This window comes from Macaca thibetana, chromosome 3 (genome assembly GCF_024542745.1).
Source record: "Macaca thibetana thibetana isolate TM-01 chromosome 3, ASM2454274v1, whole genome shotgun sequence".
Lineage (NCBI taxonomy): Eukaryota > Metazoa > Chordata > Mammalia > Primates > Cercopithecidae > Macaca > Macaca thibetana.
In genome coordinates this window covers 42,238,504-42,265,534 of record NC_065580.1, presented here as the reverse complement: position 1 = coordinate 42,265,534, position 27,031 = coordinate 42,238,504, and the positions used below count along the sequence as shown (strand labels likewise).

Here is a 27,031-nt window from a genome sequence, read left to right as displayed (position 1 = left end):
CAACTTCCAGGGTCAAGCAATCCTCCTGTCTCAGCCTGCCACTTCACTCTTAGTAGCTGAGACTACAGGTGCACACCACAATGCATGGCTAATTTTTTTTTTTTTTTTTTTTTTTGTAGAGACAGGGTCCCCTATGTTCTTGAACTCCTGGGCTCAAGGAGTCCTCCTGCCTCCACCTCCCAGAGTTCTGGGATTGCAGGTGTGAGCCACCGTGCCTCGTCAAGTTATTTAGAAGACATTTTTCTGTGTTAATTAAGCTCATAAATACAGATGTAAAACTCTTACATTGTTGACATGGTATATAACTTAGGCTGCAGCTCAGTTTTGGCATTTTTTCATGTTGAGAATTTTGGCTCTAAATTTACTTAACATTTAGATTTTAATTTACTTAAAATGTACATAAAATTGGATTTTCCTTCTAGAGGGCCTGGTTGCAGTTTACATAGGTCTTTTGCCCCCGTTGTGCCTGTTGTCTAAAATGTTCTTCCCTATCTGTAAATCCCACCAGTCCGTCAAGGACCAGCTGGCATGCTGCCTTCTGATCCTTTCAGCTGCAGAAAAGACAGGCTTACTTTGGAGAGACTGCGAGTTTGGTTCCAGGCCACCGCAATAAAGTGAGTCCCATGAAATTTTTGGTTTCCTAGTGCATATAAAAGTTATAGTTATACTCTATTGTATTCTATGAAGAGTGCAGTAGCATTATATCTAAAAGACTAATGTTTATACCTTAATTTAAAAATACTTTCTTGCTAAAAAAAAAAAAAAAAAAAGTGCTATCTGAGCCTCAGGAAGTCGTAATCTTTTTGCTGGTAGAGAGTCTTGATGTTTATGGCTGCTGACTGATCAGGGTGGTGGTTGCTTAAGGTTGGGGTAGCTGTGGCAGTTTCTTCAAATAAGACAGTCATAAAGTTTGCCGCATGGATTGGCTTTCCTTTCCAGAGACAGATTTCTCTGTATCATGTGATGCCGTTTGATAGCATTTTACCCACAATAGAACTTCTTTCAGAATTGGAGTCAATTTTGCCACCCTGCCACTGCTTCGTCAATGAAGTTTATGTAATATTCTAAATCCTTTGTTGTCATTTCAGCAATGTTCACAGCATCTTCACTGGGAGTAGATTCCATCCCAAAACACTTTCTTTGCTCATCAAAAGAAACAGCTCTTTATCTGTTTAAGTTTTACAAGGAATTACAACAATTCAGTCACATCTTGAAGCTTCAGTTCTAATTCTAGTTATTTTGCTGTTTATGCCATGTCTGCAGTTACTTTACCTTACGTGAATTATGGTATATGTGTGTAATATATGTGGGTCAGTGTTTGTGTATATATGCATCTTTTTTGTGTATGTGTGTTTTATCACTTCTTCTAGATTCTAGTTCTTCATCTTCCAGTGTAATTCCTTGTACAGAGTAGATTCTTATTCACTGGATGAATGAATATCAAAGTTATGGTGTATTTAGTGAGCTGGGATTGGGACAGTACAGTTGATCAAATGCATTGCTGAGTATGTGTCCCATCTAAGTTTGCAGCTTTAGATTGTGGTCAGAGACTGTTACAAAATCTTCTATGTTCTATGATGGGTCATGTGCATCGAAAGCATGGTGGTTCAGTTTATGAATATATAAAAGGGCAATTTTTTGATTAATGTCAGCTTTGAGTTTAGAAGGTATCCCAGACATCTTAGTTGCCCTTAATTATTTTTGGAGATATTTTTCTCAGCCATTAATAAAGCAATCCGAATGAAGCATGTTTCTCTGGTCTTGAGTTTTTGTATATGTAAAATAATGGTTTTACATTCATTAAGTTTCCTTCTAGCTCTGGGATTCTGTGTCTTACGATGAATTAATCGAGTGCAAAGCATATTATCAAGAAAATACATGGACTTAATGAGTATACATGTTTTTTACAGTTTGGACTCTTAATTCTTAGTGAATACAAGTCCAGATTTCATAAGACTTCCTGCAGTGGCTTCCATTGCACTGAAAATACAATCTAAGTATATTACCTTCACTTACAAAGTCTGATGCTATGACTCTTTCTTACCCCTCAAATCTGAACTTTCACTTCTCTTTTTCTACATCACCACCCTCCAAATATGCTGGGATCCTTTTTTTTTTTTTTTTTTTTTTTAAAGACAGAATCTCGCTGTGTCACCCAGGCTGGAGTGCAGGGACGAGATCTCAGCTGACTGCAACCTCCGCCTCCCGGGTTCAAGTGATTCTAATGCCTCAACCTCCCAAGTAACTGGGATTACAGGTGCACGCCATCATGCCCAGCTAATTTTTGTATTTTTTGTAGAGACAGGGTTCGCCATCTTATCCAGACTGGTCTCAAACTTCTGGCCTCTGGTGATCTGCCCCCCTTGGCCTCCCAAAGTGCTGGAATTATAGGTGTGAGCCACTGCAAACACATAAAGTTGTGCTGAAGTATTTCTAATCGCTTTGAGTTACAATTCTGTCTGTTAAGTTTCATTTTGCCTGCCAATATTATTCTGAAAAATTTCCCAACCAAATCTTTCTTGTACTACTATATCATTGCTCACAGACAATTTTTTTCCACATTAGTAGAACCCTGAACTCCATTCATACAGATACTATGAGGTACTTGTACATTTGTTTTAAGTTCCTTATTGATGCTGGATATTAGACCTTTGTCAGATGTGTAGTTTCCAAAAATTGTCTCCGTTCTGTAGGTTGTCTGTTCACTCTGTTGATAGTTTCTGTTGCTGTGCAGAGGCTCTTTAATTTAGATTTTATTTGTCAATTTTTGCTTTTATTGCAGTTGCTTTTGGTGTATTCGTCATGAAATCCTTACCCGTTCCTATGTCCTGAATGGTATTGTGTAGGTTGTCTTTCAGGGTTTTTATAGTTTTTGGTTTTACACTGAAGTCTCTAATCCATCTTGAGTTAACTTGTATATGGTGTAAAGAAGGGGTCCACTTTCAATCTTTTGCATATGGCTAGTCATATATCCCAGCACCATTTATTGAATGGGCAATCCTTCTCCCATTGCTTGTTTTGTCAGATTTGTCGAAGATCAGATAGTTGTAGGTGTGCAGCATTATTTCTGGGTTCTTTATTCTATTCCATTGGTCTATGTGTCTGGTTTTGTACCGGTATCATGCTGTTTTGGTTACTGTAGCCCTGTAGTATAGTTGGAAGATGAGTAGCAAGTAGCATGATGCCTCCAGCTTTGTTCTTTTTACTTAGGGTTGCCTTGACTGTTTGTGCTCTTTTTTGGTTCCATATGAATTTTGAAACAGTTTTTTCTAGTTCTGTGATGAATGTCAATGGTAGTTTAATAGGAATATCATTGAATCTGTAAATTGCTTTGGACAGTATGGGCATTTTAATGATATTGAGTCTTCCTATCTATGAGCATGGAATGTTTTTCCATTTGCTTGTGTCATCTCTGATCTCTTTGAGCAGTGTTTTGTAGTTCTTCGTGTAGTGATCTTTCACCTCCATGGTTAGCTGTATTCCTACGTTTTTGTGTGTGTATGTGGCGGGGAGGGGGCGGGCAATTGTGAATATGTTTGCATTCCTGATTGGCTCTTGGTCTGACTGTTGTTGGTGTGTAGGAATGTTAGTGATTTTTGCACATTGATTTTATATCCTGAGACTTTGCTCAAGTTGTTTATTAGCTTAAGGAGCTTTTGGGCTGAGACTATGGAGTTTTCTTTCTTTCTTTCTTTTTAATTTTACTTTAAGTTCTGGGATACAAGTGCAGAATGTGTAGGTTTGTTACGTAGGTGTATGTGTGTCATGGTGGTTTGCTGCACCTATCAACCCGTCATCTAGGCTTTAACCCCTGCATGCATTAGCTGTTTGTCCTGATGCTCTCCCTCCCCTCACCCCCCACCCCCTGACTGCTCCTGGTGTGTGGTGTTCCTCTGTCTGTGTCCATGTGTTCTCATTGTTCAACTCCCACTTATGAGTGAGAACGTGCAGTGTTTGGTTTTCTGTTCCTGTGTTAGTTTGCTGAGGATGGTGGCTTACAGCTTCATCCATGTCCCTGCAAAGGAGATGATCTCATTCCTTTTTTATGGCTGCATAGTATTCCGTGGTGTATGTGTACCACATTTTGTTTATCTAGTCTATCATTGATGGGCATTTGAGTTGGTTCCATGTCTTTGCTATTGTAAATAGTGCTGCAATAAACATACGTGTAAGTGTGTCTTTATAGTAAAACAACTTACATTCTTTGGGTATACACCTAGTAATGGGATTGCTGGGTTAAATGGTATTATTTCTGGTCCTAGATCCTTGAGGAATCACCACACTATCTTCCACAAAGGTTGAACTAATTTACATCCCACCAACAGTGCAAAGGCATTCCTATTTCTCCACAGCCTCATCAGCATCTGTGGTTTCCTGACTTTTTAATAATCACCATTCTGACTGGCGTGAGATGGTATCTCATTGTGGTTTTGATTTGCATTTCTGTAGTGATCAGTGATGGTGAGAATTTTTCTATGTTCGTTGGCCACATAAATGTCTTCTTTTGAGAAGTGTCTGTTCATATCCTTTGCCTACTTTTTAATGGGGCTGTTTGATTTTTTTCTTGTAAATTTGTTTAAGTTCCTTGTAGATTCTGGATATTAGACTTTGTCAAATGGGTAGATTGCAAACATTTTCTCCCATTCTGTAGTTTGCCTGTTCACTCCGATGATAGTTTGTTTTACTGTGCAGAAGCTCTTTAATTCGGTGACTCTAGGGTTTTGTAGATATAGGATCATGTCGTCTGCAAACAGGGATAGTTGACTTCCTCTCTTCCTATTTGGAAGCCTGGGCGTTCTATGAATATTTATGTGGTTGAGATAGTTACTGAGTTTTGCCTTCCAGCTTGATGATAGACTTGGTCCCTTTACCAGAATGCAGTCTTCATATGAGATTATAAAATGAATAAGAAAGTGCTTTGTAGACGGTAAAATACTATTTAAATCCGAGGCATTGTAGTAGGTTTTTTCCTCAGAAGGCTATATTCTATATTCTAGAGGCTTGGCTATCACAGTGAAATGACAGGTTAAACTATATAATATAATCTCTTTTATCCTTGAATATTCTTTCTAAAACTGCACCAAGCAAGATAATGGGTTATTGGATTGTTTGAAATCACACTACTGAGTGTTGTAAATGTGGAATAATATCTTTCAACATCACTATTGTATTTGAGATGTTATTGTAAATATATCTATAAGGGGCTTTGTATTTTCCAGAAGAGAGAACTTGTAATGAAACTCATTTTTCTTGTTTCAGTGGAGCAAGACAGTTGCTGATGTGTTACTATTACCCATCATTTAAAAGTAGCAGGCATTCCTGTACTACCTACTGTGCTAAAATAAGGAACTGACAGGCCCAGTTAGTTAGCTGTAGCAGTATTTTATGTTGCTGTGGCTGTGGTGTCACTGTTTAATTGCAGTTACCGAATTTCTCAACAAAGTAAGGCAACATTTATCTGAGAAAGCGTTTTTTTCCCCTTCTGAATTTTAGCAAACTGAAAGTGTACTGGTTATACTTATACTCTGTGGAGAACCCTAACTTTGGTTCTGTTTTTTTTTTTTTTTGAGACGGAGTCTCACTCTGTTTCCCAACCTGGAGTGCAGTGGTACGATCTCGGCTCACTGTAACCTCTGCCTCCCGGGTTCAAGCGATTTTTCTGCCTCAGCCTCCTGAGTAGCTGGGACTACAGGTGCACACCACCACACCTGGCTAATTTTGGTATTTTTAGTAGAGACGGGGTTTCACCATATTGGCCAGGCTGGTCTCAAACACCTGACCTTGTGATCTGCCCGCCTCGGCCTCCTAAAGTGCTGGGACTTTGGTTCTTAAGTTGACCTCCACATCTAATAAAAGATTATGTTTAAATATCAGTCTTTCAGAAATTTTAAGCAAGGTTGTAGAGCGTTAAAGGACCTTAAAGGAATCTCTCAGGTCAGTGAGGAAGGACTATTTGTTTTATTATTTTAAAAAATTAACATTTAAAAACCACAAACAGTAGAAACACTCTGAGGTATAAAATCATCTTAAAAAAGGAAGTAGTTTTGACACGTAAGCAGCTCATATCTGGAGTTATTGTGTGACCTAGATTTAGAGTTTTGTCTTGTTTTGGTCAGTTGTTAATACCATTCTGAAGTATTATTTTATTAGCGATAGATAATAGTAGAATGCTTACAGTTCTTCTCTCTGTTAAGCTTTTCCAGTTTCTGGACTCTGTCTTGGGAATGAGAATGAAATTTACTTCCCTACAAATTGGGTCTTTTCATTTATTTGATAGACCTTGTTTATTGAACATTCCTAATAGTGCTAATAAAATAATGCTCTTGTGGTGTTTTGCAATTTATTACACCCGCTCCACTCAATTGATTCTCTTTCTGTGACATGTGTTTAGATTTGTAGAGTGCTACATAATAAGAACTAGTGTGATCTAGTTTGCACTTTTCCCTGGGTCTTGGGTTGGGGAGCGTGTGTATTATGTTGTTTGTGTAGAATTCCTATCCTCTATCATTCGTGTCTTTTATTTAAAGCAAAATAAAACAAATTATACTTTTCTCAGTTCAGGCTCAGAGTTGGCATCGTTTAGAGAGGAATTTTTGTCATAGCTTATTTATGTTGCAGAAATATAATATTTGGCTGTTTTCATAAGACTTTTTAAGGAAAGTATTTTAAATTGTACCCTTACATTTGAGAGGTGAAGCATGAGAGGCTAAACTACAATTTTGAAATATTAGAAATTTGCTGCCCAATCGTTCTTTCCCCAAACTGGAAATTGTATATGCATTATCATTCACTAAAAGTCTGAAATGGAATCTTAAAAATCTTATAGCAAATCTAATCAATTAAAGTTATTATCCTAAGAGAAACTTTTTCTTTCTCTTACATTATTTGAATAAGGAAATTCTGTTTTTGGAGGGAAAGCACAGAAGTGATGGCAATATAACATCAATTAATTTAGAGCAAAGATACGCAGACTTAGTTTAGGCTATAAAAGTATTCCATGGACACAGGGAGGGGAACATCACACACTGGAGCCTGTCGGGGGATTGGTGGCAAGGGGAGGGAGAGCGTTGGGACAAATACCTAATGCATGTCAGGCTTAAAACCTAGATGATGAATTGATGGGTGCAGCAAACCACCAGGACACATGTATGCCTGTGTAACAAACCTGCACGTTCTGCACATGCATCCCAGAACTTAAAGTATAATAAAATTTTTTTAAAACAGTATTCCTATAAATGTTTTGTACACTGTATTTTTTATTGCTTATCTATAGAAAATAGTGTAACAATTCTGGTAGCTCTTAAAGTACAGTTAAAGGAACTGTGACTCTTGAATGAATGTTTTCAGTTTTAATCATGAGAATAAATGGGATGAAGAAAAGTAATAAGATATTTGGAAAAGATAAGACAAACAGCACGTTACTGTTGGGGCTAAAGAGGACCTAAATTCAAAGTTTGCATGAAATATCGTCAGCTGCTAAGATAAAATAAAGATTTATCATTGTTCAGTCCAAAGAGAAAACTTAAATGATATTTATAAATGTAGTGATGAGCAGGTTGGATCTAGCAGGGGAAATGTAGTTGTGTAGTGTCACAGGCAAGAGATTTTCCCCTATCATGTCTTGAATGTGGTTCATTGGTTCCTGCCCACCTAGCCATTGGTTCATACCCAGCTCACTTTCTAGAAATAAACATGACCTAGAAATAAAATATAAGGTCCATTTTAACATGTTTTCTTCTGTTTGTAACACCTGCAAAAACAAAACATACAACAATAGGTAGACATCAAGACAGTATCTTTTTTAGTGGATTACACTTATTTATTGCAGTCATTTATTTCCATAATATATGTTGCTTTTTTTTTTTTTTTTTTTTTTTTTAAAGATAGGAGTCTCACTCTGTCGCCAGGGCTGCAGTGCAGTGGCATGATCTTGGCTCACTGCAATCTTTGCCTCCCAGGTTGAAGTGATTCTCAGGCCTCAGCCTCCCGAGTAGTTGGGATTATGGGCACCCGCCATCACACCCGGCTAATTTTTGTCTTTTTAGTAGAGACGAGGTTTCACTATGTTGGCCAGGCTGATCTTGAACTCCTGACCTCAGGTGATCTGCCTGCCTTGGCCTCCCAAAGTGCTGGGATTACAGGTGTGAGCCACTGCGCCCAGCCCATAATGAATTGCATTTCATTAAAAACATGGTGTTCATAAGTGATTGCTATTGGCTTTATGGAAATCTCTTTTTCGTGTTGACTACTCACCCAGAAGATTAAAACGTGGCAGCCAGACAGGCAATGTCAATCCTTTCAAATCAATTTACTTACTGGAGATTTTAAGTAGTTTAAGCAGAGCATACCCTCCTAGGCAGGAAGCCCAGCTGTGTTTGTGAAATGACATTATTTTTACCTTGCATTTAATTGAAAGCAGCTCCTTTCTAGTCCTGGCACATTGCTTTCACCCTTCTTAGAGGCACTGGAGAACAAGTAACTATTGCTTCTTGCAGCACAATGTTGTATGCCTGTGATTCTCTGTCCTAGTTTACTTACCACAGAATGTAGCAAATTATCCAAAATAGGATGTAAAATTTGCAAATCAATAAAAAATTAATGTATCACTTGTTACTTTCAGAAATAAAATGGAGGTTAGGAAATCAACACTTTGATGTATGTTACACAACATATCAAATGATTCACTTTGCTATTTGTGGGTTTCTATCATTCCTATACCCCCTCCCCTCCCGCTAATTACAAAGTAACTCATATAAACCTGAGTTTCTCAAGCAATGTTCTCCTGGATGTGTAGGACAAAGGATATATTGGTATGAATAGGTAGTAATTCTGAGCCTGCTCTGGAAGACCCCATTCCTCTGCAGAGTTCAGTAGGGCTCACATACCCTCAGTGGTGGCCGTTAATGACCACTTCTGCCTGTGAGTGCTCCAGTTGCACTACTCTCACTTCTGGTTCCTGGTGCTTAGGACCACTGTCCCCTCTCCCTGTATTACCAGTTCCTATTGTTGTGGACATTAAGGAGTGAATTTGGTCAGGCAGCCTGTGCAAGTCAGCGTCCCAGAGGCAGGTCTACAGCTCTAGCGGGTCCAGTCCCAGTGGACCTTTCTGCTAATTGTGTGCAGCCTTTTCATTCTTGAATTACTGACCTGCAATAAAAAATGATGGCGCCCTTACCACATTCTAGCAAAAAGGTCAGCAGTCATTTATCAGTTCTGTGATCTTAACACTAGTTACCTTCTTTATAACTGAGCACAATAATGGTGAGTACCTCATAGGACTGTTGGGAGGATTAAATGAGATACTATGAAAAAAGCCTTAACCAGTGCCCGCGCTTTCTAGTGCTCAGTACATTTTAGATATTTAGTTGTAGTTACTGTTGTGGCTCCTACTATAATACTGACTTTGTTTGGTAATTCTTGGTATCTAACTCAATCAGCTTTTTCTCTTAAGTCAGTTTCTAGACTGATAGTTCTTTTTAAATACATCTGTTCTTTGTTTTCATAGTGACATGTACGTCCTCTGTATATTTTCTGCTCCCATTCAGTTTTGGGGTGAAATATGATAGCAGCATGAGGAGCTCCACTCTTGGTGTAAGTGAATAAGCTTATATTATCTGTTTCTTAACTTTACTCCTTAACTCTTTGTATTCTGTTACCTGCTTTCATAATTTGTCTGGAACTTCTTAAACCTCATTGGTAATTTCAAAGCCAAATTTCATTCATCATTTCTCAGATTTTGTTCTTACTAATATGTTGCACTACAGAAAAGGACTTAAATTTTTTTTTCTAATATTCACTTTTTTGTTTTGTTTTACAAATTTTCCCCTCCCCTCTTCCTTCCTTCCTTCCTTCCTTCCTTCTTTCTTTCCTTCCCTCCCTCCCTCCCTCCCTCCCTCCCTCCCTCCCCTCCCCCTCCCTCCTTCCCTCCCTCCCTCCCTCCCTCCCTCCCTCCCTCCTTCCCTCCCTTGCTCCTTCTTCCTTCTTCTTCCTTCTTTTTGCTTCTTCTTGAGACAGGGTCTTACTATGTTGCCCGTGCTGACTCGAACTCCTGGGCTCGAGCAGTCCTTCTGCCTTAACCTTCTGAGTAGTTAGACTACAGGTGTGCACCACCATGCCTGGCTTAGAAAAGGACTTTATGTTGAACCTCTTTTCTCTTACAATCAAATAATAAATTCATTGAGTCATACTACTAGCAAGTCACAGTGCTTCGTGCGGGGGTAAGAGGAATGGAATGATGACCAAAACACGGTCCCTGTCTTCAGTATCTTGAGATATTGAGCACTCAGGGAAAGAAAAACAGGGACAAAACTAACTCTACTCCAAAGCAAAATGTGTAGAGCACAAAGGAGAAGTAAATACCAAAACAAGGGGATGAAGAGGAAGCTTTCAAATCATAGTGGTAGTTACTGAAATAACTGTAGGAATTCCCAGGCTGCTTGGAGAATGTGCGAATGGGCATCTGCTTGGTCCCTTCAGAAAACTGCCAGTGTGACCGATGGGAGGGAGTGAAAAAGAGAAAAGTTAGAATCTGTTGGGGTTAAATTGGAGTTCATTTTGAAGGATTAAAAATAATTGAAATTCTGATATATTTTACCTGTATAGAAAGGGACAGGGAATAATATGGGAAACAGTAATAGTGGGGTGACCCATCATCCATATTTAATGTTTGTTAACATTTTGCCACAACTGCTCATATTGCTTTCTCTCTCTTTTTCAAATAAACTATTTTTAAGAACCTTTTAGATGCGGCAGTTTTTCAGACTTTCCTTGTTTTTGATAACCTTTACAATTTTGAGGAGTATCATATCCCTCTACAGTCCTTTTGGGTGTGGCAGTTTTTCAGACTTTCCTTGTTTTTGATAACCTTAACAATTTTGAGGAGTACCGGTCGATAATTTTTTAGACTATTGCTTAATTGAGATTTGTTTGATATTCTTCTAATGATTTTCTGGTATTATGAGTTTTTGGGAGGAAGACCACAGAGGTCAAGTGCCATTTTTGTCACGACATAGTATCAACTTGACTTGTCACTGTTAATATTGACCTTGATCCCCTGGCAGAGATAGTGTTGATCAGGTTTCTTCACTGTAAAGTTACCCTTTACTTCCTCATACTGTGCTCTTGGGAAGGAGTTCGCTTTGCTCAGGCCACACTTAAGGAATGAAGCTTTATTTCCTCTTGTGGAAATAAATGAGGAACATCTAAATGAGAACAAGTAAAGGCTATCTATTCAAAGCCTCCCATAGCAAAGGAGTCAGCCATCATCACTTGTGTTTGGCAGTTAGAGGAGTAGGAAAGCTTTATTGTAGAAAAAAGGGAAAGTGGCTGGGCGCGGTGGCTCACGCCTATAATCCCAGCACTTTGGGAGGCTGAGGCGGGCAGATCACCTGTGGTCAGGAGTTCGAGACCAGCCATGACCAACATGTGTCTACTAAAAACACAAAATTAGCCGGGTGTGTGGCGCATGCCTGTAATCCCAGCTATTCGGGAGGCTGAGGCAGGAGAATCGTTTGAACCTGGGAGGTGGAGGTTGCGGTGAGCTGAGATCACGCCATTGCACTCCAGCCTGGGCAACAAGAGCAAAACTTCATCTCAAAAAACAAAACAAAACAGAAAACAATAAAAGAAGGAAAGCTATATTGTAGAAGAAAGGGAAAGTTCCAGGTAGGCCCTGTTTGGAGGCTGCTGACATGGAGAGGGTGGGACATCCTGTGTTACTGATTAGTGGTATATATTTTGCTTTCTTCAGCAAGTCTTAACTTAAAAGTTGGTACAGAAATTAGAGAAGCTGTTAGTTACTGGTCAAGTCCTGACTGTTGGGCTAATTGTTATATAAGTTTTGTGCTTAGTCAGTTTAGGCTACTCTGGACAAATAAACCATAGGGTTTGGTGGCTTCAACAACAAACATTTATTACTTACAGTTCTGCAGGCTGGGAAGTGCAAGATTAAGGGGCTGGAAGATCCTGTGTCTGGAGGTCTTGCTTCCTGGTTTGCAGATGGCCTTCTTCTCCTTGTGTCCTCACATGGAAGAGAGCAGAGAGAGGAAGCAAGCTTTCTCATGTGTCTTCTTATGAGGGAACTAATCTCATTTATAGAGCACTCCATCATCATGACCTAATTACCTCCCAAAAACCCCACCTCCAGGTGCCATCACATTGGGGATTAGGCTTCAATGTATGAATTTTGGGGTGACACAAATATTCAGTCCATAGCATTGTGGTTTGGCTTTCTGGACTGGTTGTTGCAGGTTGTGAGTCAGAGTTCTATTTTTATATGTGGTCTGGTCATTACCCATTTGTGTATTCACTCTTTCACCCACCTCAAAGGTAGTGTTCTATATCAATTATTTTGAATTCTTCTGCATGGGAGATTTGTTTCTTCTTTCCCATCTATTTATTTTTTATTTTTTGGAGGGACTGGTTCTTTATTTCAAAAAGACATTTGTCAATAGTCAGTATCAAAACAGTTGCGCTATTTATTTCTCTTTCTCCCAGTTGGACCCAAAGAGACCACATCAAAGGAGAGTACATTTGAAGCCAGTAAACTGCAGGACGTACATCTAACAGACCTCCTGGAAACCTTACCAGGAAATGGGGAAACAAGCTTTAAAAGATCACTAAACTGCCAGCCCACGGACTGCAGAGGCTGTCACAGCTAGATGGGATGGCCAGGGTGCCACAAACCCAAAGAAACAAAGTTTCAAAATAATACAAAATTTAAAATTTTGTACATAAGCTGTTCAAGATTTCTCCAGCACTGACTGATACAAAGCACAATGAGATGGCACTTTTAGAGACAGCAGCTTCAAACCCAGAAAAGGGTAATGAGATGAGCTTCACATGGCTAAATCAGTGGCAAAAACATCATCTTCTTTCTTTCAAGGAGGCAGGAAAGCAATTAAATGGTCACCTCAACGTAAGGGTCATGTGATCCATTCTGTAAGCAGTTGGGAGGGGTAGAGATGGGACAAAAATTTGGTCTCAGAGGTCTTACCATCTTAATTTGGTCACTTCTAATGAAAAAAAAAAAAAAAGAAAAAGAAGTAATATTGTCCAAAGATATCTTAAAGTGAGAACTTGAACAGCACACTTTGTTGTTGTTGTTGTTGTTGTCATTTGACTAACTCCTCTTGGAATCACCTTTGTGGTTCAGCTGGTACTTTGTACAGAGCAATGAGGTTTCCCCTAGTGGAGTCTTTCCCTGGGCTCTGTTTGGCTCTCAGTAAGGCAGGCCTATACCTTTTCCTGTCCTCTGTGGAGAGTGCAATATGCAGTAAGCTGAAAAGTCACCTTCCAAAAGTGAGAAAGGGATGAGGTTCCTGCTTCAGGGCTGTGGAATTATTTGGAATGTTTTACAAATGGTTGCTACAAAACAACAAAAACGGTAATTACAAAATGTGTACATCACTACATGCTTTTAAAGACATTATGCATTGTGCTCACATTCCCTTAAATGTTGTTTCCAAAGGTGCTCAGCCTCTAGCCCAGCTGGAATCTCCGGGAATTGGTAGAGACAGTTTGGCAAAAAAGACACAGGGGAGGAGCAGGAGGCAAAAGGGGAAAGCAGCCTTCCAGTTAAAGATCAGCCCTCAGTTAAAGGTCAGCTTCAGGCAGGCTGGCCTCAGGAAGAGTCAGGGTCAGAGGGAGGAGCAGCAGCAGGGTGGGACTGGGGCATTCTACGTGTTATTCAGGTCAAGCAGAGTCTGGTCCAGCATCCTTTGTGTACAGAGGTGCTCTTCTTTGGTGCATTTCAGTTTATCTTCCAAGTCATCAATTGTCTTTTCCAGCTTGGCTACTGATCTCTCAGCAAACCCAGCACAGGTCTCTGCCTCCTTGAGTTTATCAGTAAGAATCTTGATCTCTTTCTCATATTTGTCTTCTTTTTGAGAGTACTTTTCTTCAGCAGCACTCAGACACTTCAGGTTCTGGTCCCTCCGTCTGATATGCTCATCTATCTCTCGGCAGCGGGACTCTGCCAGCTCAGCTTGTTCCTCTGTGTGTTTCAAGTCTCTTTCAATGATCACCAACTTATGAGCCACCTTTTTATACTTCCTATCTGCCTCTTTTGCAATGTGCTTAGCTTCTTTGAGTTGGATTTCCTGGAGTTCCATCTTTTCTTCATTTTTTAAGGCTGGTTTTCAATAACTTTCATACCTCTCTCACTCTTAGCAGCAGCTTTTTTCGCTTCTTCCAGCTTTTGCAGGGCAGTGGCCAGGCGCTCCTGAGCATGGTCCAGCTTCTCATCAACCAGCTGGATCCTGCAGTTCAAGGAAGCCACCTCAACCTCAGCCTGTTCCCGGGCCCACCTTTCCCCCTCAACTTCTCACTGGAGGCCCTCTGCATCATCTGCCTGCTGCTGTGGAACCTGGATATTGCCCTTAACTGCCTCAATGGTGGTGATCCCAGCCATGGTGCCCACTCAGCTACTCAGTGTTGCAGCCTCCTCTCCCTCCCCCATTTATTTATTCACTTATTCATTCATTTGTTTATATCAGTATGGACTCATGGATATTTATTTTATACAGGTTATAATCCAGTACTGCTTTATTTCATTGTTCAAATTTTTCCAGTTTTGGCTCATTGAGAGCTCTACTGGTTGACTTCTGTGTTTCTTTGACATGCTCCCATGATAGTGGGTTTTTCTTTTGAGGATTTCCTTACTTTCTAGCACTACAAGATGTTCTAGGCTCATCTTGTTTATTTCTCGTCCCACCTCTCTCTCTCTCTCTTTATTGATTGATTGATTAATTGAGACAAGTTCTTACGCTGTCACCCAGGCTGGAGTGCAGTGGCACAATCATGGCTTATTGCAGCCTTGACCTCCCAGGCTCAAGCAATCCTTTCATCTCAGCCTCCCGAGTAGCTGGGACCACAGGTGTGTGCCACCATGTCAGACTACTTTTTAATTTTTTGTAGAGATGGAGTCTCCCCATGTTGCCCAGGCTGATCTCAAACTCCTGGGCTCAAGAGGCTACTCCCTTGGCCTCCCAAAGTGCTGGGATTACAGGTGCGAGCACTGCTCCTGGCCTCTCTGTTTTTAAAAATAAACTGTTACCTAGACAGGTAAAGCTACTCCTACATCCCTTTCCCCTCATTTTTTCTTTGTTGGTAACCATTGTCCTGAAGTTGGTATTGTTCCCATGTATTTAATGTATTCATCAACAATATATAGTTATTTTGTAAGTTTTAAAAACGTACATGGTAGACTACTGCCCATACCCTTCTGCAGCTTGTTTCTATTATCAAACATTATGTTTATGAGCTCTTCCCATGTTGTAGATATAGTTAATTTAGATGTTATATAGTATTTCATTGCATGAGTATACCATGGCATATCAATTTTACCATAAGTAGATAAATTAACTCTATATGGACCTCTTTACACATGTATTTGATTTATCAAAGGACAGTGTTATCAATAGTAATGGATCAACTAGGGAAAGTTTGGAAATTTGTGGGGGACATTTTGTTTTTTAAATTTTTACATATTTCTTTTTTCTTCAGGAAATGCCAGCAGGAGGGATATTTTCAATTATTGATTGGGAGAGCCTTACTGACATTGAGAGAGGGTGAGGACAAAGGATGTGTGATGACCTGTGATGTGTGTGTATGCCTTTCTCCCATATGATTTTTAAATATCCCCGTCAGGTCTTCTTGTACTTAAAACTTCTTTGTATGATGATCTGACTCTAGAACCTCCATTTTGCATGTAAAACTAAAGTATTTTTGGCATGGTTTTAGTATATGCTTTTTTTTTTTTAATTGAAACTACCATGCATGAGGGAAGAGTTTACTTTGTTCAGAACTTTTACCAAGTTCTCAATAAAATAACACACTTGTATCATCCTGCATTTGTAGGTTTTGCATTCATGATGACAGTGTATATAGGGGTGCAAATGTCTATTTGCTTCATTAAATCCTCTACCAAAGTCATGAAAAAATTTGCATTTTTAATGTAATTATATTATTCTAAATAGGGCCAGGACTAAGGTGAGGCAACTGAGGTTGCTTAGGTACAAAATTTGAGGAGATACAGATGCAAGTGTCCTGCAAGTGGAGGTTCAGCACTTTCACTACTTTGCCTCCTTAAATTTTGCACCCTAAGCACCTTGCTTGCCTCATCTCCATTCTGCCCTGATTATAAGTAATATTTTATTTATTTTTTTCATATTTTAGTTAGGCTAGTGCATTAGTCCATTTTCATACTGCTATGAAGAAATACCCGAGACTGGATAATTTATAAAGAAAAAGAGGTTTCATGCATTCACAGTTACACATGGCTGAGGAGGCTTCATAGTCATGGCAGAAAGTGAAGGAGGAGCAAAGGCATGTCTTACATGGTGGCAGACAAGAGAGGGTGTGCAGGGGAACTGCCCTTTATAAAACCATCAGATCTCATGAAACTTACTCATTATCACAACAGCACGGGAAAAACCCACCCCCATGATTCAATTACCTCCCACCAAGTCCCTCCCATGACACGTGAGGATTATGGGAGCTATAATTAAAGATGAGATTTGGATGGGGACACAGCCAAACCGTATCAGATATTATGGGGGTTTTTTGAAAACTTTTTTTTTTTTTTTTTTTTTTTTTTTTAAGATAGAGTCTTGCTTTGTCTCCCAGGCTGGAGTGCAGTGACATGATCTTGGCTCACTGCAGCCTCCACCTCCCGGGTTCAAGTGATTCTCCTTCCTCAGTCTCCCGAGTAGCCGGGATTACAGGTGCCTGGCTCCACACCTGGCTAATTTTTGTATTTTCAGTAGAGACAGGGTTTCATCATGTTGGCCAGGCTGGTCTTGAACTCCTGACCTCAAGTGATTTGCCCGCCTTGGCCTTCTAAAGTGCTGGGATTACAGGCATGAGCCACCATGCCCAGCCTTTTTTTTTTTTTTTTTTTTTTTAAATTTATGTGTGTTAGGTAGATTATCTATTACGTTCATTATAGAATAGAAAAAGGGTGTTTCAAATAATTTCCTTTAAAAGGAAATATTAGATCTGATTGGTCTGAGAACCACTGCTTTAGGACACAAACTTGGAAGTGCCCTTTGTTGGACCATATGAGCATCTTCAACTTTATTGGGTGTTGCCAGATTCCTTTACAGAATGGTTGTCTCAGTCAGAGATTGCTGTAGTAATGCTACATTAAAAGAAAGAAGGCCAGGCACGGTGGCTCATGCCTGTAATCCCAGCACTTTGGGAGGCCGAGGTGGGCAGATCACCTGAGGTCAGGAGTTCGAGACCAGCGTGGCCAACATGGTGAAACCCCTTCTCTACTAAAACATACAAAAAAATTTAGCTGGGCATGGTGGTGGCAGCCTGCAATCTCAGCTACTTGGGAGGCTGAGGGAGAGAATCGCCTGAACCCAGGAGGCGGAGGTTGCAGTGAGCCGAGATCACACCGCTGCATTCTAGCATGGGTGACAGAGCAAGACTCTCTCTCCAACAACAACAACAACAACAACAGCAACAAACCCCAAAAGACCCCAAGTTCAAAACTCAGTGGCTTAATATAGTAAGGATTTATTTTTCCCTGTCAACCTGTGGATAGGTTGCAACAAAAATTAGCTGGGCAGGATTCTGGACTTCAGGCTCTGGGCTCCAGTCTGCAGGTCGGATTGAGGTTGAGTTCAGGTCTGCTCCAAGTCTCTCATTCTCTTGGACTAACAGCTACCTAGGACATGTTGTTCTCATGGAAAGTGGCAGAAGCAAAAGAAGCCAAGTGGAAATATGTGAAACCTCATGTGGGCCATGCATAGAACTGACTCGCTGTCATTTTTGCTAACATTTCATGGACCCTAGCTTGTCACAAGGTCAAGCCCCACATCCATGAGGTAGGGCAATATATTCTGTTTATTCTAGTGAACGGTACTGCAAAGTTATGTGGCAACGATGTGGATTAGAATTCTAGTACAGGGAGGGTGTGAAGAATTATGAATAATGATTCAGTTTACCACAGGGGTGTGCCATTATATACCTCACCAGTAATAGATGCAAACTCCTGTTTCTGAACATCTTCACTAGTCCTGATGTTACCAAACTTCACATTCTTGCTAGTTTGAGTGTTAAATGACACTGTTATTTTAATTTTCGTTTCCAATTACATAGGTCTTTTAAAATACTATCTATTCATTTTAAAAGATTAGTTTTAGTCTCCACTCTAAAGTCAGTTAGAATAAGGAGGTTTTTGTGATGAAAATAAAAATTTGGAATCTGAGATTGTGATAGTTATAATTAATTACTCGCTTTGGCTACCAACTAATTTGTTTTTCCTTTGCTTATGTAATGTCAGATATTCTGAGGACCATTAAAATGTCTAGACTGTGTTCTCCAAGAGCCCTGTTCTAATGTTCTGATTCTGTGTACATGATGCATTCGTAATTTTATTTCCATGTAATAATCTAATTTTATTGACCCCACTAAGTAAGTAAGGTGTTGGCATTATATTGCAAACTACTCTTGCAAAAGTGTGACTGTACTGCAAAAAATGCAGATGTTGTGGGTTTCAATAAATGGATTTCTGGTACATTCCTCTGGGAAGAATGCTTCCTGTTTATTGGCAGTCCTCTGATGTGGAGGCAGGTCTTGCTGGAGAGCTGCATTCGGGTGAGAGAGGGGTGGGAAGGAAGAAAGGCACCCACAGAGCTTCTGCCTCGTAAATATAATCTCATTTGTGCTGGCATCAGACAGATCGGTCCAAGAGTGGTAATTTTTTTTTATTTTTTTATTTTTATTTTTTATTTTTATTTTTTTGAGACGGAGTCTCTCTTTGTTGCCCAGACTGGAGTGCAGTGTCCAGATCTCAGCTCACTGCAAGCTCCGCCTCCTGGGTTCATGCCATTCTCCCGCCTCAGCCTCCCGAACAGCTGGGATTATGGGGGCCCACCACACACCCGGCTAATTTTTTGTATTTTTAGTAGAGACGGGGTTTCACCGTGTTAGCCAGGATGGTCTCGATCTCCTGACCTCATGATCTGGCGCCTCGGCCTCCCAAAGTGCTGGGATTACAGGCGTGAGCCACCACACCCGGCCCATTTTTTTTTTTAATATATTTGTTTATTTTGAGACAAAGTCTCGCTCTTTTGCCAGGCTGGAGTGCAATGGCACGATCTCGGCTCATTGTAACCTCCACCTCCCAGGTTAAAGTGATTCTCCTGCCTCAGCCTCCCAAGTAGCTGGGACTCCAGGCACGTGCCACCATGCACAGCTAATTTTTTTGTACTTTTAGTAGAGACAGGGTTTCACCATGTTGGCCAGGATTGTCTCAATCTCTTGACCTCATGATTTGTCCGGCCTTGGCCTCCCAAAGTGTTGGGATTACAGGCGTGAACCACCACGCCTGGCCGAGTGGTGGTATTTTTAAAGAAGCACAGGCCATACCTGCAAAAACAATAAAAGTTGAAAAGGAATTTCTTTCTATACTGTTATTTCTTAAAGGAGATACAATTAATAACCCCAGTAACATTTCCAGAGCCCTCCTTTGGCTTCTACTTCTCATTTCTCACTTCTCTCCTCAGTTCTCTCTCCTGTGGCTGGTCAGCAGAGCTTTTACCATTCTCACTCTCATCTGCTCAGCTGAGCTTGGCTGAATCATTCCATGGGCCAGCCTCATATCCTTTGGTAAAACATGGAGACTTATGTGACGTTTTCAGAGAAGAACCATAGTTGAGGAAGGCCAGGCCAGTGTAGGTGGAACAATGTCTCTCTTACCAGATAAGAAAGAAGTTGGTTCCTGACCTGCAGGTGTGAAGTTTTCTGATGTCCCCCGATTTCCTTTTCCCAGGAGTCACCAGCTTCCACAGGATTTGGTGAAGATGTATCCCGCTTCTGACATCTTAGAATCCAGCATCTTGACAGACAACAGAGAAGATCAAAGATAGAATGAACCAATTACATTCTAGAAAAGGCTGTTGACTAGAACTTTGTTTAGGGATAGTGGGAAAAATTAAATGCTTCAATATATATTATGGAGATTATTATGACTGACAAAGATAGGGCACTGTATTCAAATGAAGGTCCTAGCAGGAAACAGATCATACATTCTGTCTGTCTGTCTGTCTGTCTATCTATCTATCTATCTATCTATCTATCTATCTATCTATCTATCTATCCATCCATCCATCCATCGATCGACAGTCTCATTCTGTTGCCCAGGCTGGAGTGCAGTGGCATGATCTTGGCTCACTGCAAACCTACAGCTCCCAGGTTCAAGCGATTCTCGTGCCTCAGCCTCCGAGTAGCTGGGACTAATGGCATATACCACCAGGTCCGACTAATTTTTGTATTTTTAGTAGAGACAGAGTTTTGCTTGTTGCCTGGGCTGGTCTCAAACTCCTGAGCTCAGGTGATCCACCTGCCTTAGCCTCCCAAAGTGCTAAGATTACAGGCGTAAGCCACTGCGCCTGGCCCAAATCATGCATTCAAATTGGCAACTGAAGATAATTAATAAAAGGCTATTTACAAAGGTATTGGCAGGATAATAATAAAGAATGTTTTACTGGTAACAAAGGATAGCACAGTGCCCTGGAGCAAGCTGCAGAAGGGAGCCATGACCATTCTTGGGCACAGCTCTAAAACCTGGGGAGGCAGCCATGTGGAAAGGCTATGGCCTTCAGTGGAGAGATGCAGTCAGTTTGTGCATTGGGAGCCTGGGGAAAATGCTATGTGTCTGTTGATCCCTATTGATCCCCTATTGGGGAACCCAACCAGAAGCCTAGGGCAAGCAGCAGGGAAAGTGTAAGGGGAGGGACAAATGGAAAATAACTAGCAGAAGACATTTTCTCTGACTCATTGAAATATTTTTTTGTTTCACTGTCTCTTTTCCTAACAAGAGGCATTTCTCAAGATTCCATTTACAGGAGTCTTCTTATGCTGTATCTTTCAATAAGCTTGTGTAAATGAAAGTGAGATCTTTCTCCTTTCTGTCCTCTCTCAACTTCCAGGTTTTCATTTTCAATTGCCTATTGTATATTTTCAGTGAGGCATAGATTACTAGCTCCATCTCTTCCTTCTAACAGAGTGCAATTTCTCGTCAAGGCTCTTAATAGTCTTCATCTGGTCTTTCCTTCATATACGTTAAGTTCCTAAATCCCATTAACTTTGTATTGCCTTAATCTCTCTTTGCTTCCTACTTCTGCCATTATTTCAACACTTATAATCTTACTACAGTAATCTCCCAACTGGTCTTCCTGCCTCTAATCTCTCCTAATCTATCCTATATACTGGGATATTGCTTGCAAATTCTTTAATGTCTTTCTGTTGCCTAGCAAATAAAATAGAGACCCCTAAACCTAATATCCTAGGCCTTCTACCGTGAGGCCACTGCATGTTTCTGGCTTGATACTAACTGCTTTCCTTCATACACCATGCTCCATTCAAAGTATGCTTTATAAAATGTAACTTTATCATATTTATCATGCTCATATTCCTTTTTTCTTTTGCTTTGTTTTGTTTTTGAGACAGAGTCTCACTCTGTTGCATGGGCTTGAGTGCAGTGCTGTGATGTGGGCTCACTGCAACCTCCGCCTCCCGGATTCAAGCAATTCTCCTGCCTCAGCCTCCTGAGTAACCGGGATTACAGGCGCCCATCACAACGCCTGGCTAATTTTTGCATTTTTAGTAGAGACGAGGTTTCGCCATGTTAGCCAGGCTTGTCTCCAATTCCTGGCCTCAAATGATATGCCTGCCTCACCTCCCAAAGTGCTGGGATTACAGCTGTGAGCCACTGCGCCCAGCACTCATATTCATGATCACCTTAAAAAATTCTTCACTTTTGTTGTCATGGAGGCCAGATGAGTCATCTGCAAGTTAGACACCTATAGTTTATCTGAGTCTGAACACTTCCAAATACCCCACATTCGAAATGTCCCACATAACCAATATACCCCATTGGCTCCTTAGTCTCCTTGTCCTGTGGTTCCTCCACAGGATTTCAATTTTCCCTCCAGAGTTTTACTCGATGCTTGATGGTGCATCCTGGCTTGGAAGCCCCTGGACTTTGACATGCTCTGGGTCTTTTCGCCTCAGTGCATGTTTGTCTACAAGCTGAGCTCTTCCAGCTGCTGTCGTCACAAGAAACAGCTGGCAGTCTATATGGAGGCGTCTCTAGCATTCCTCACCCACCTTTAATTTAAAATAATTATTTTAAAATAATTTCAAATTTGTAGAAAAGTTGAACGTACAGTACAGTTTTTTCTTCTAGAACCATTAGATGCTGATGTGGGACTTTATCACTCTGAAATACTTTAGTGTATATTTCATACAAACAAAGGTGTTCTTCAAAATAACCATAGTATACTCATCAAAATAAGAAATTAATGAGATTTATTAATCCGAAATTGGTACAGTGACACCATCTAATTCTCTCGATTCTATGCGTTTCGTCAATTATTACAATAATGTGCTTTACAGCAAAATAATTCAGTTCACAATCATGCCTTCCATTTAGTTGCCATGTCTCTCCAGACTCCCTTTTTTTGCAAAAGTTCCTAAATTTTTCCTTGACTTTGATGACCTTGACCTTGATAATTTTGATGAATACATGCCAGTTATTTTGTAGAATACTGTTCAATTTGAATCTGTTCAGTAGTTTTTTTGTTTTTTCTTTAGACAATCTTGCTCTGTCACCCAGGCTGGAGTGCAGTGGTGCAATCATGGCTCACTGCAGCCTGGACCTCCCAGGCTCAAGTGATGCTCCCCCTCAGGCTCCCAAGTAGCTGGGTCCACAGGCGCATGCCACCACACCCAGCTAATTTTTGTGTAAGTTTTGTAGAGATGGGTTCTCATTGTTTTGCCCAGGCTGGTCTCAAACTCCTGGGCTTTAGCGATGCTCCCACCTTGGCCTCCCAAAATGTCAGGATTATACGTATGAACCACTGCACCTGGCCTCAGTGGTTCCTCATGATTGAATTCAGGTTATGTAGGTATCCTTGGCTGTGATGATGCTATGTTTTTCTCATAGAATCCTATCAGGTGGCAAATGATTTTTTCTGGGTCCCGTTATTGATTATTCTCATTGTGATTACTTGATTGATGGTGTCTGTGAGGATTCTCTATTATAAAGTTATTCTATTCTCTTTTGTAGATAACAAGTATTTTTGGAGAGACACTTTGAAACTGTAAATTCTTTATCAGACGCTTAATGTACAGTCATGTGTTGCTTAATGACAATCCCTCCTTTCTAGAATACTTCCTGAAGGACCTGCTTGAGGCTATTTTACAGTGAACTAAGTAGGAGTATACTCTAAAATAATGACAGAACTGTAGTGAATACATAAACCAGGAATAGTCATTTATTATCATTTTCAAGTATAATGTACTATACATAATTATATGTGCTATACTTTATTTAATTGGCAGCGCAGTAGGTTTCATTACAAAAGTGAGTAATTGTGCTACAGTGTTACAATGGCTGCAGAATCATTAGGTGATAGGAATCTTTCAGTTTCATTTTAATCTTTTGGTATATAATCTTGGCAGTAAGTTACAAAGTGAGTAATAAGTTGTGCTACAATGTTACAATGGTTGCGACATCATTAGGTGATAGGAACCTTTCAGTTCCATTTTCATCTTTTGATATATAATCTTGTACTGTTGTTTAATGTGGTCTGTCATTGACAGATATGTTGTTATGTGATGCATGACTGTATTCGTTTACTGCTGCTGCTGCTGTTGCTGCTGCTTCTGCTGCTGCTTCTTCCTCCTTCTTTCTCCTTCTTCTTTTTCTTCTTCTTTCTTTCTCCTCCTCCTCCTTCTTCTTCCTCTTCCTTTTTCTTTTTGAGATAGAGTTTTGCTCTTGTTGCCCAGGCTGGAGTGCAATGGTGCAATCTTGACTCACTGCAACCTTCGCCTCCCGGGTTCAAGTGATTCTTCTGCCTCAGCCTCCCGAGTAGCTAGATTATGGGCATGCACCATCACGCCCAGCTAATTTTGCATTTTTAGTAGAGATGGGATTTCTCCATGTTGGTCAGGCTGGTCTCGAACTCCCGACCTCAGGTGATCCACCTGCCTCGGCCTCCCCATTTACTTCTTTAAACCAGTGTGGAATCCTGCTTTTCTGTTGTGTTCACTGGGATATAGCCTATTTTTACTATCGTTATTTCAATACTCAAATTGTTCTAGATTTGGCCCATGGAAACCCCTTCAGGCTAACTTCTGTATCCTTTTGACATGTCCCTCTTATTCTTTGAGGACTTGATTACTTTCTAAGATGTCCCAGTCTCATCTTGTAGTTTTCCTCTTCCAGTCTTGGAATCAGCAGTTTCTCTGAGGATCCCTTTTTCCTTTCAGTGGAGAAAAATATTTGGAAGCCAAGATCTGGGCACAAGGTATGCTTGTTGCCATTGAGGAGTTGCTGTTCCCAGTCCTCTCAGGGGAGAGTAAGGGAATATATGTATATATACATATATAGATCTATGCACTTTTACACATATATGTTTTTTGTTTGTTTGTTTTTGAGACGGAGTTTCGCTCTTGTTGCCCAGACTGGAGTACAATGACACAGTCTCAGCTCACTGCAACCTCCACCTCCCAGGTTCAAGCGATTCTCCTGCCTGAGCCTCCTAAGTAGCTGGGATTACAGGCACATGCCACCATGCCCGGCTAATTTTGTGTTTTGGGTAGAGATGGGGTTTCGCCATATTGGCCAAGCTGGTCTTGAACTCCTGACCTCAGGTGATCTGCCCTCCTTGGCTTCCCAAAGTGCTGAGATTACAGACATGAGCCACCGTGCCCAGCCACATGTATTGATTTTATATCTAGTTCTTACCTACCTCTCTTGAAATTGTAAGTTCATGTTGATATCTCAGATCCTCATCTAATGTCTCCAGTTTCCTTCTTTTTATATTTGTTTATTTCCTGAAAATCAGAAACATAAGTCCCATTATCCTTAATATATTTACCTATTTGCTTAACCCATCTGTATGCAACCAGTATCTCTTAATATCCCCTCTCACCTCACTCTGGCTCTGATATCACATGCTTGGGCTTTGAAACCACATGCTGAGCATCCTTCTCAGAGGCCTTGCTCAGTTGTTTGGGCTCCAGCACCCAATATCCTCTACATCCATCCCCCTTCCCCTAGGGGATGCCTCCTATACGTGCAGCCTGCCCCCTGCTCCTATACCCTCCTTTCTCTGCTTGGGCCATGACACCCTAAGCAGGGCTGCCCAGTGTATCGATGCTCTCCTCACCTTGCTGAATCTCAGTGCTGCCGCCAACCCCCACTGTCTGTCTTCACCCAAGCATAGATACCTACCTCGCTTGGCCCCACCTATGACTTTAGAACTATGTAGGAAGGAGAAGAGAAAGAAAAGGTGGGCCCATCTTTTTTATTGATTCTTCTCCCACCCCTTTCTCTTTCTTGCTACCTTAAAGAAACTCCAAATAACGTATTAATCAGTTACTATATACTTAAAGTTTTTGGTCTCATTCTTGGTTCCAAAGTCATGTCCTCTTTCATTACGCTAAGCTCTCATCTGTTTGTCACATTCTTTGGTTCTTAAGGTGGAATCGATCAAATTATGTGAAGATGTAAGGCCTTGAAGAAACCTTGCAAACCTTGCCACAAAGAGCATGTCTGTTGGAAAGCAGCAGTTCGAATGCAAGCTCCAGTTTGCACATATTTATGTCAGCTGTGTGTGTGTGTGTATCTGTCTGTCTGAGAAAGAAGAGAAACTGTTGAAATTGGGCTGAATAATTTATAAAGGACTCCCTTGTTGTGATAGTCTTTAAACATCCCCAGATTCGGCCTGTCAATCTGAGACTTCTCAGCCTCCATAACTATAAGAAATAAATTCCTTTTCTTTATAAATTACCTAGTTTCAGGTATTTTATTATGAGCAACAAAAAATAGACTAATACAGGCTCTGGTTTCTTTTAAGATGGCAAGAGTCTGGTTAATCCCAGAGTCTGTGGGATTATCTATTATACAACAGCGCATCTCTCTTTTCCATGTTGGGGTCAGTTACGTGTGCCCAAACTAAGTGCTCAGTGAATTTGTGTGCACTTCTCCGATTGTATTACTTAATTTTTTTCCCCAAGGAGCCAGTAATAGTTAGATGCAGGGCAGGAGGCACGGTAGATGGGGAGGTGACTCTATCACTTAATGTCTGTATGAGTTAGGATACATTATTTAATATGTGAGGGTCAGTTTTCTCATTTGTACAATGGGGATTTTAATAACTTTCTTACCCTGTTGCTATGAGGATTAAATGAGATACAATGTATGTAAATATGCCCAACACATGTGCAGAGTCAGTGCTCAATATAGGCATTCACTTCCCTCAACTGCAGGTTTAAGACTCATGCAAGGATGTTGGAACAGCTCAATCTGGACTGTTCTCATGACCATTCAGACTTAATATTTACCCTAAGACTGGCATTATCCTTGATTTAGTCATGATGTGATTATTAAATTTGTTAATAAAATTGAGTCCTGAATAAGAACTGCCCATGATTTGAATTTTGGCAGATAATTTAGGTAGCTGTACCATCAATGGTAACTGTTTATCCAGAGTAATTCTTTTTACCACTAGATGGTGCTTGTCCATATATTTGTGAGGCTCTCCTATATAAAGTTACATAATTTGAGGTAAAACACATCTTGTTGACCTTTGAGAATTGTATAGTGGTACTGATACTCATGTTCACCTTGTTGATGAGATGTTTTTAAGGGTAAAATTTAGGGAAGGATTTGATGAGAATTTAAAAGTTTGGATCACTTTGTTTACCCATATAATTCGCAACTCCTAAGTTTAAGATATTTACTAAAAAAAGGATGAGATGGGAAGAATTAATGTGGGTAATATGGTATTTGTATTTTTGAAATGTGTGCAAAATTGGACCTAGGCTAGTTCATGAATTTGTTAGAAGCGTCAAGATAATTAAGCAATTTGTAGGCCCACATAATTTCCTCTTGATTTTTCAATATGAACAGAAAAGCTTAGCAGACATTTCACACTCCAATGTACTAGTAGTGGATAGTCAACATCACGTACAACTCAGTATGCATTATTTGAAGTATGGTGACATC

General features: G+C 40.4%; 1 protein-coding gene and 1 pseudogene across 5 annotated transcripts in view; one reads left to right on the top strand and one right to left on the bottom strand.

The window, feature by feature from the left end:
- Nucleotides 1-27,031, top strand: part of ST7 (suppression of tumorigenicity 7) — a 279,749-nt gene that overhangs the window by 5,586 nt on the left and 247,132 nt on the right. Inside the window, exon 1 of one of the 5 annotated variants that reach the window (XM_050785120.1) lies at nucleotides 539-614. The exons of the other annotated variants lie outside the window; for them this stretch is intronic. Within the exon in view, the coding sequence (XP_050641077.1) occupies nucleotide 614 (1 nt within the window). The 5' untranslated portion in view covers nucleotides 539-613. Of the gene's footprint in view, nucleotides 1-538; nucleotides 615-27,031 lie in introns of those variants that run through there. 5 annotated transcript variants of the gene reach the window in all.
- On the bottom strand, nucleotides 13,333-14,410 carry LOC126951202 (tropomyosin alpha-3 chain-like; annotated as a pseudogene).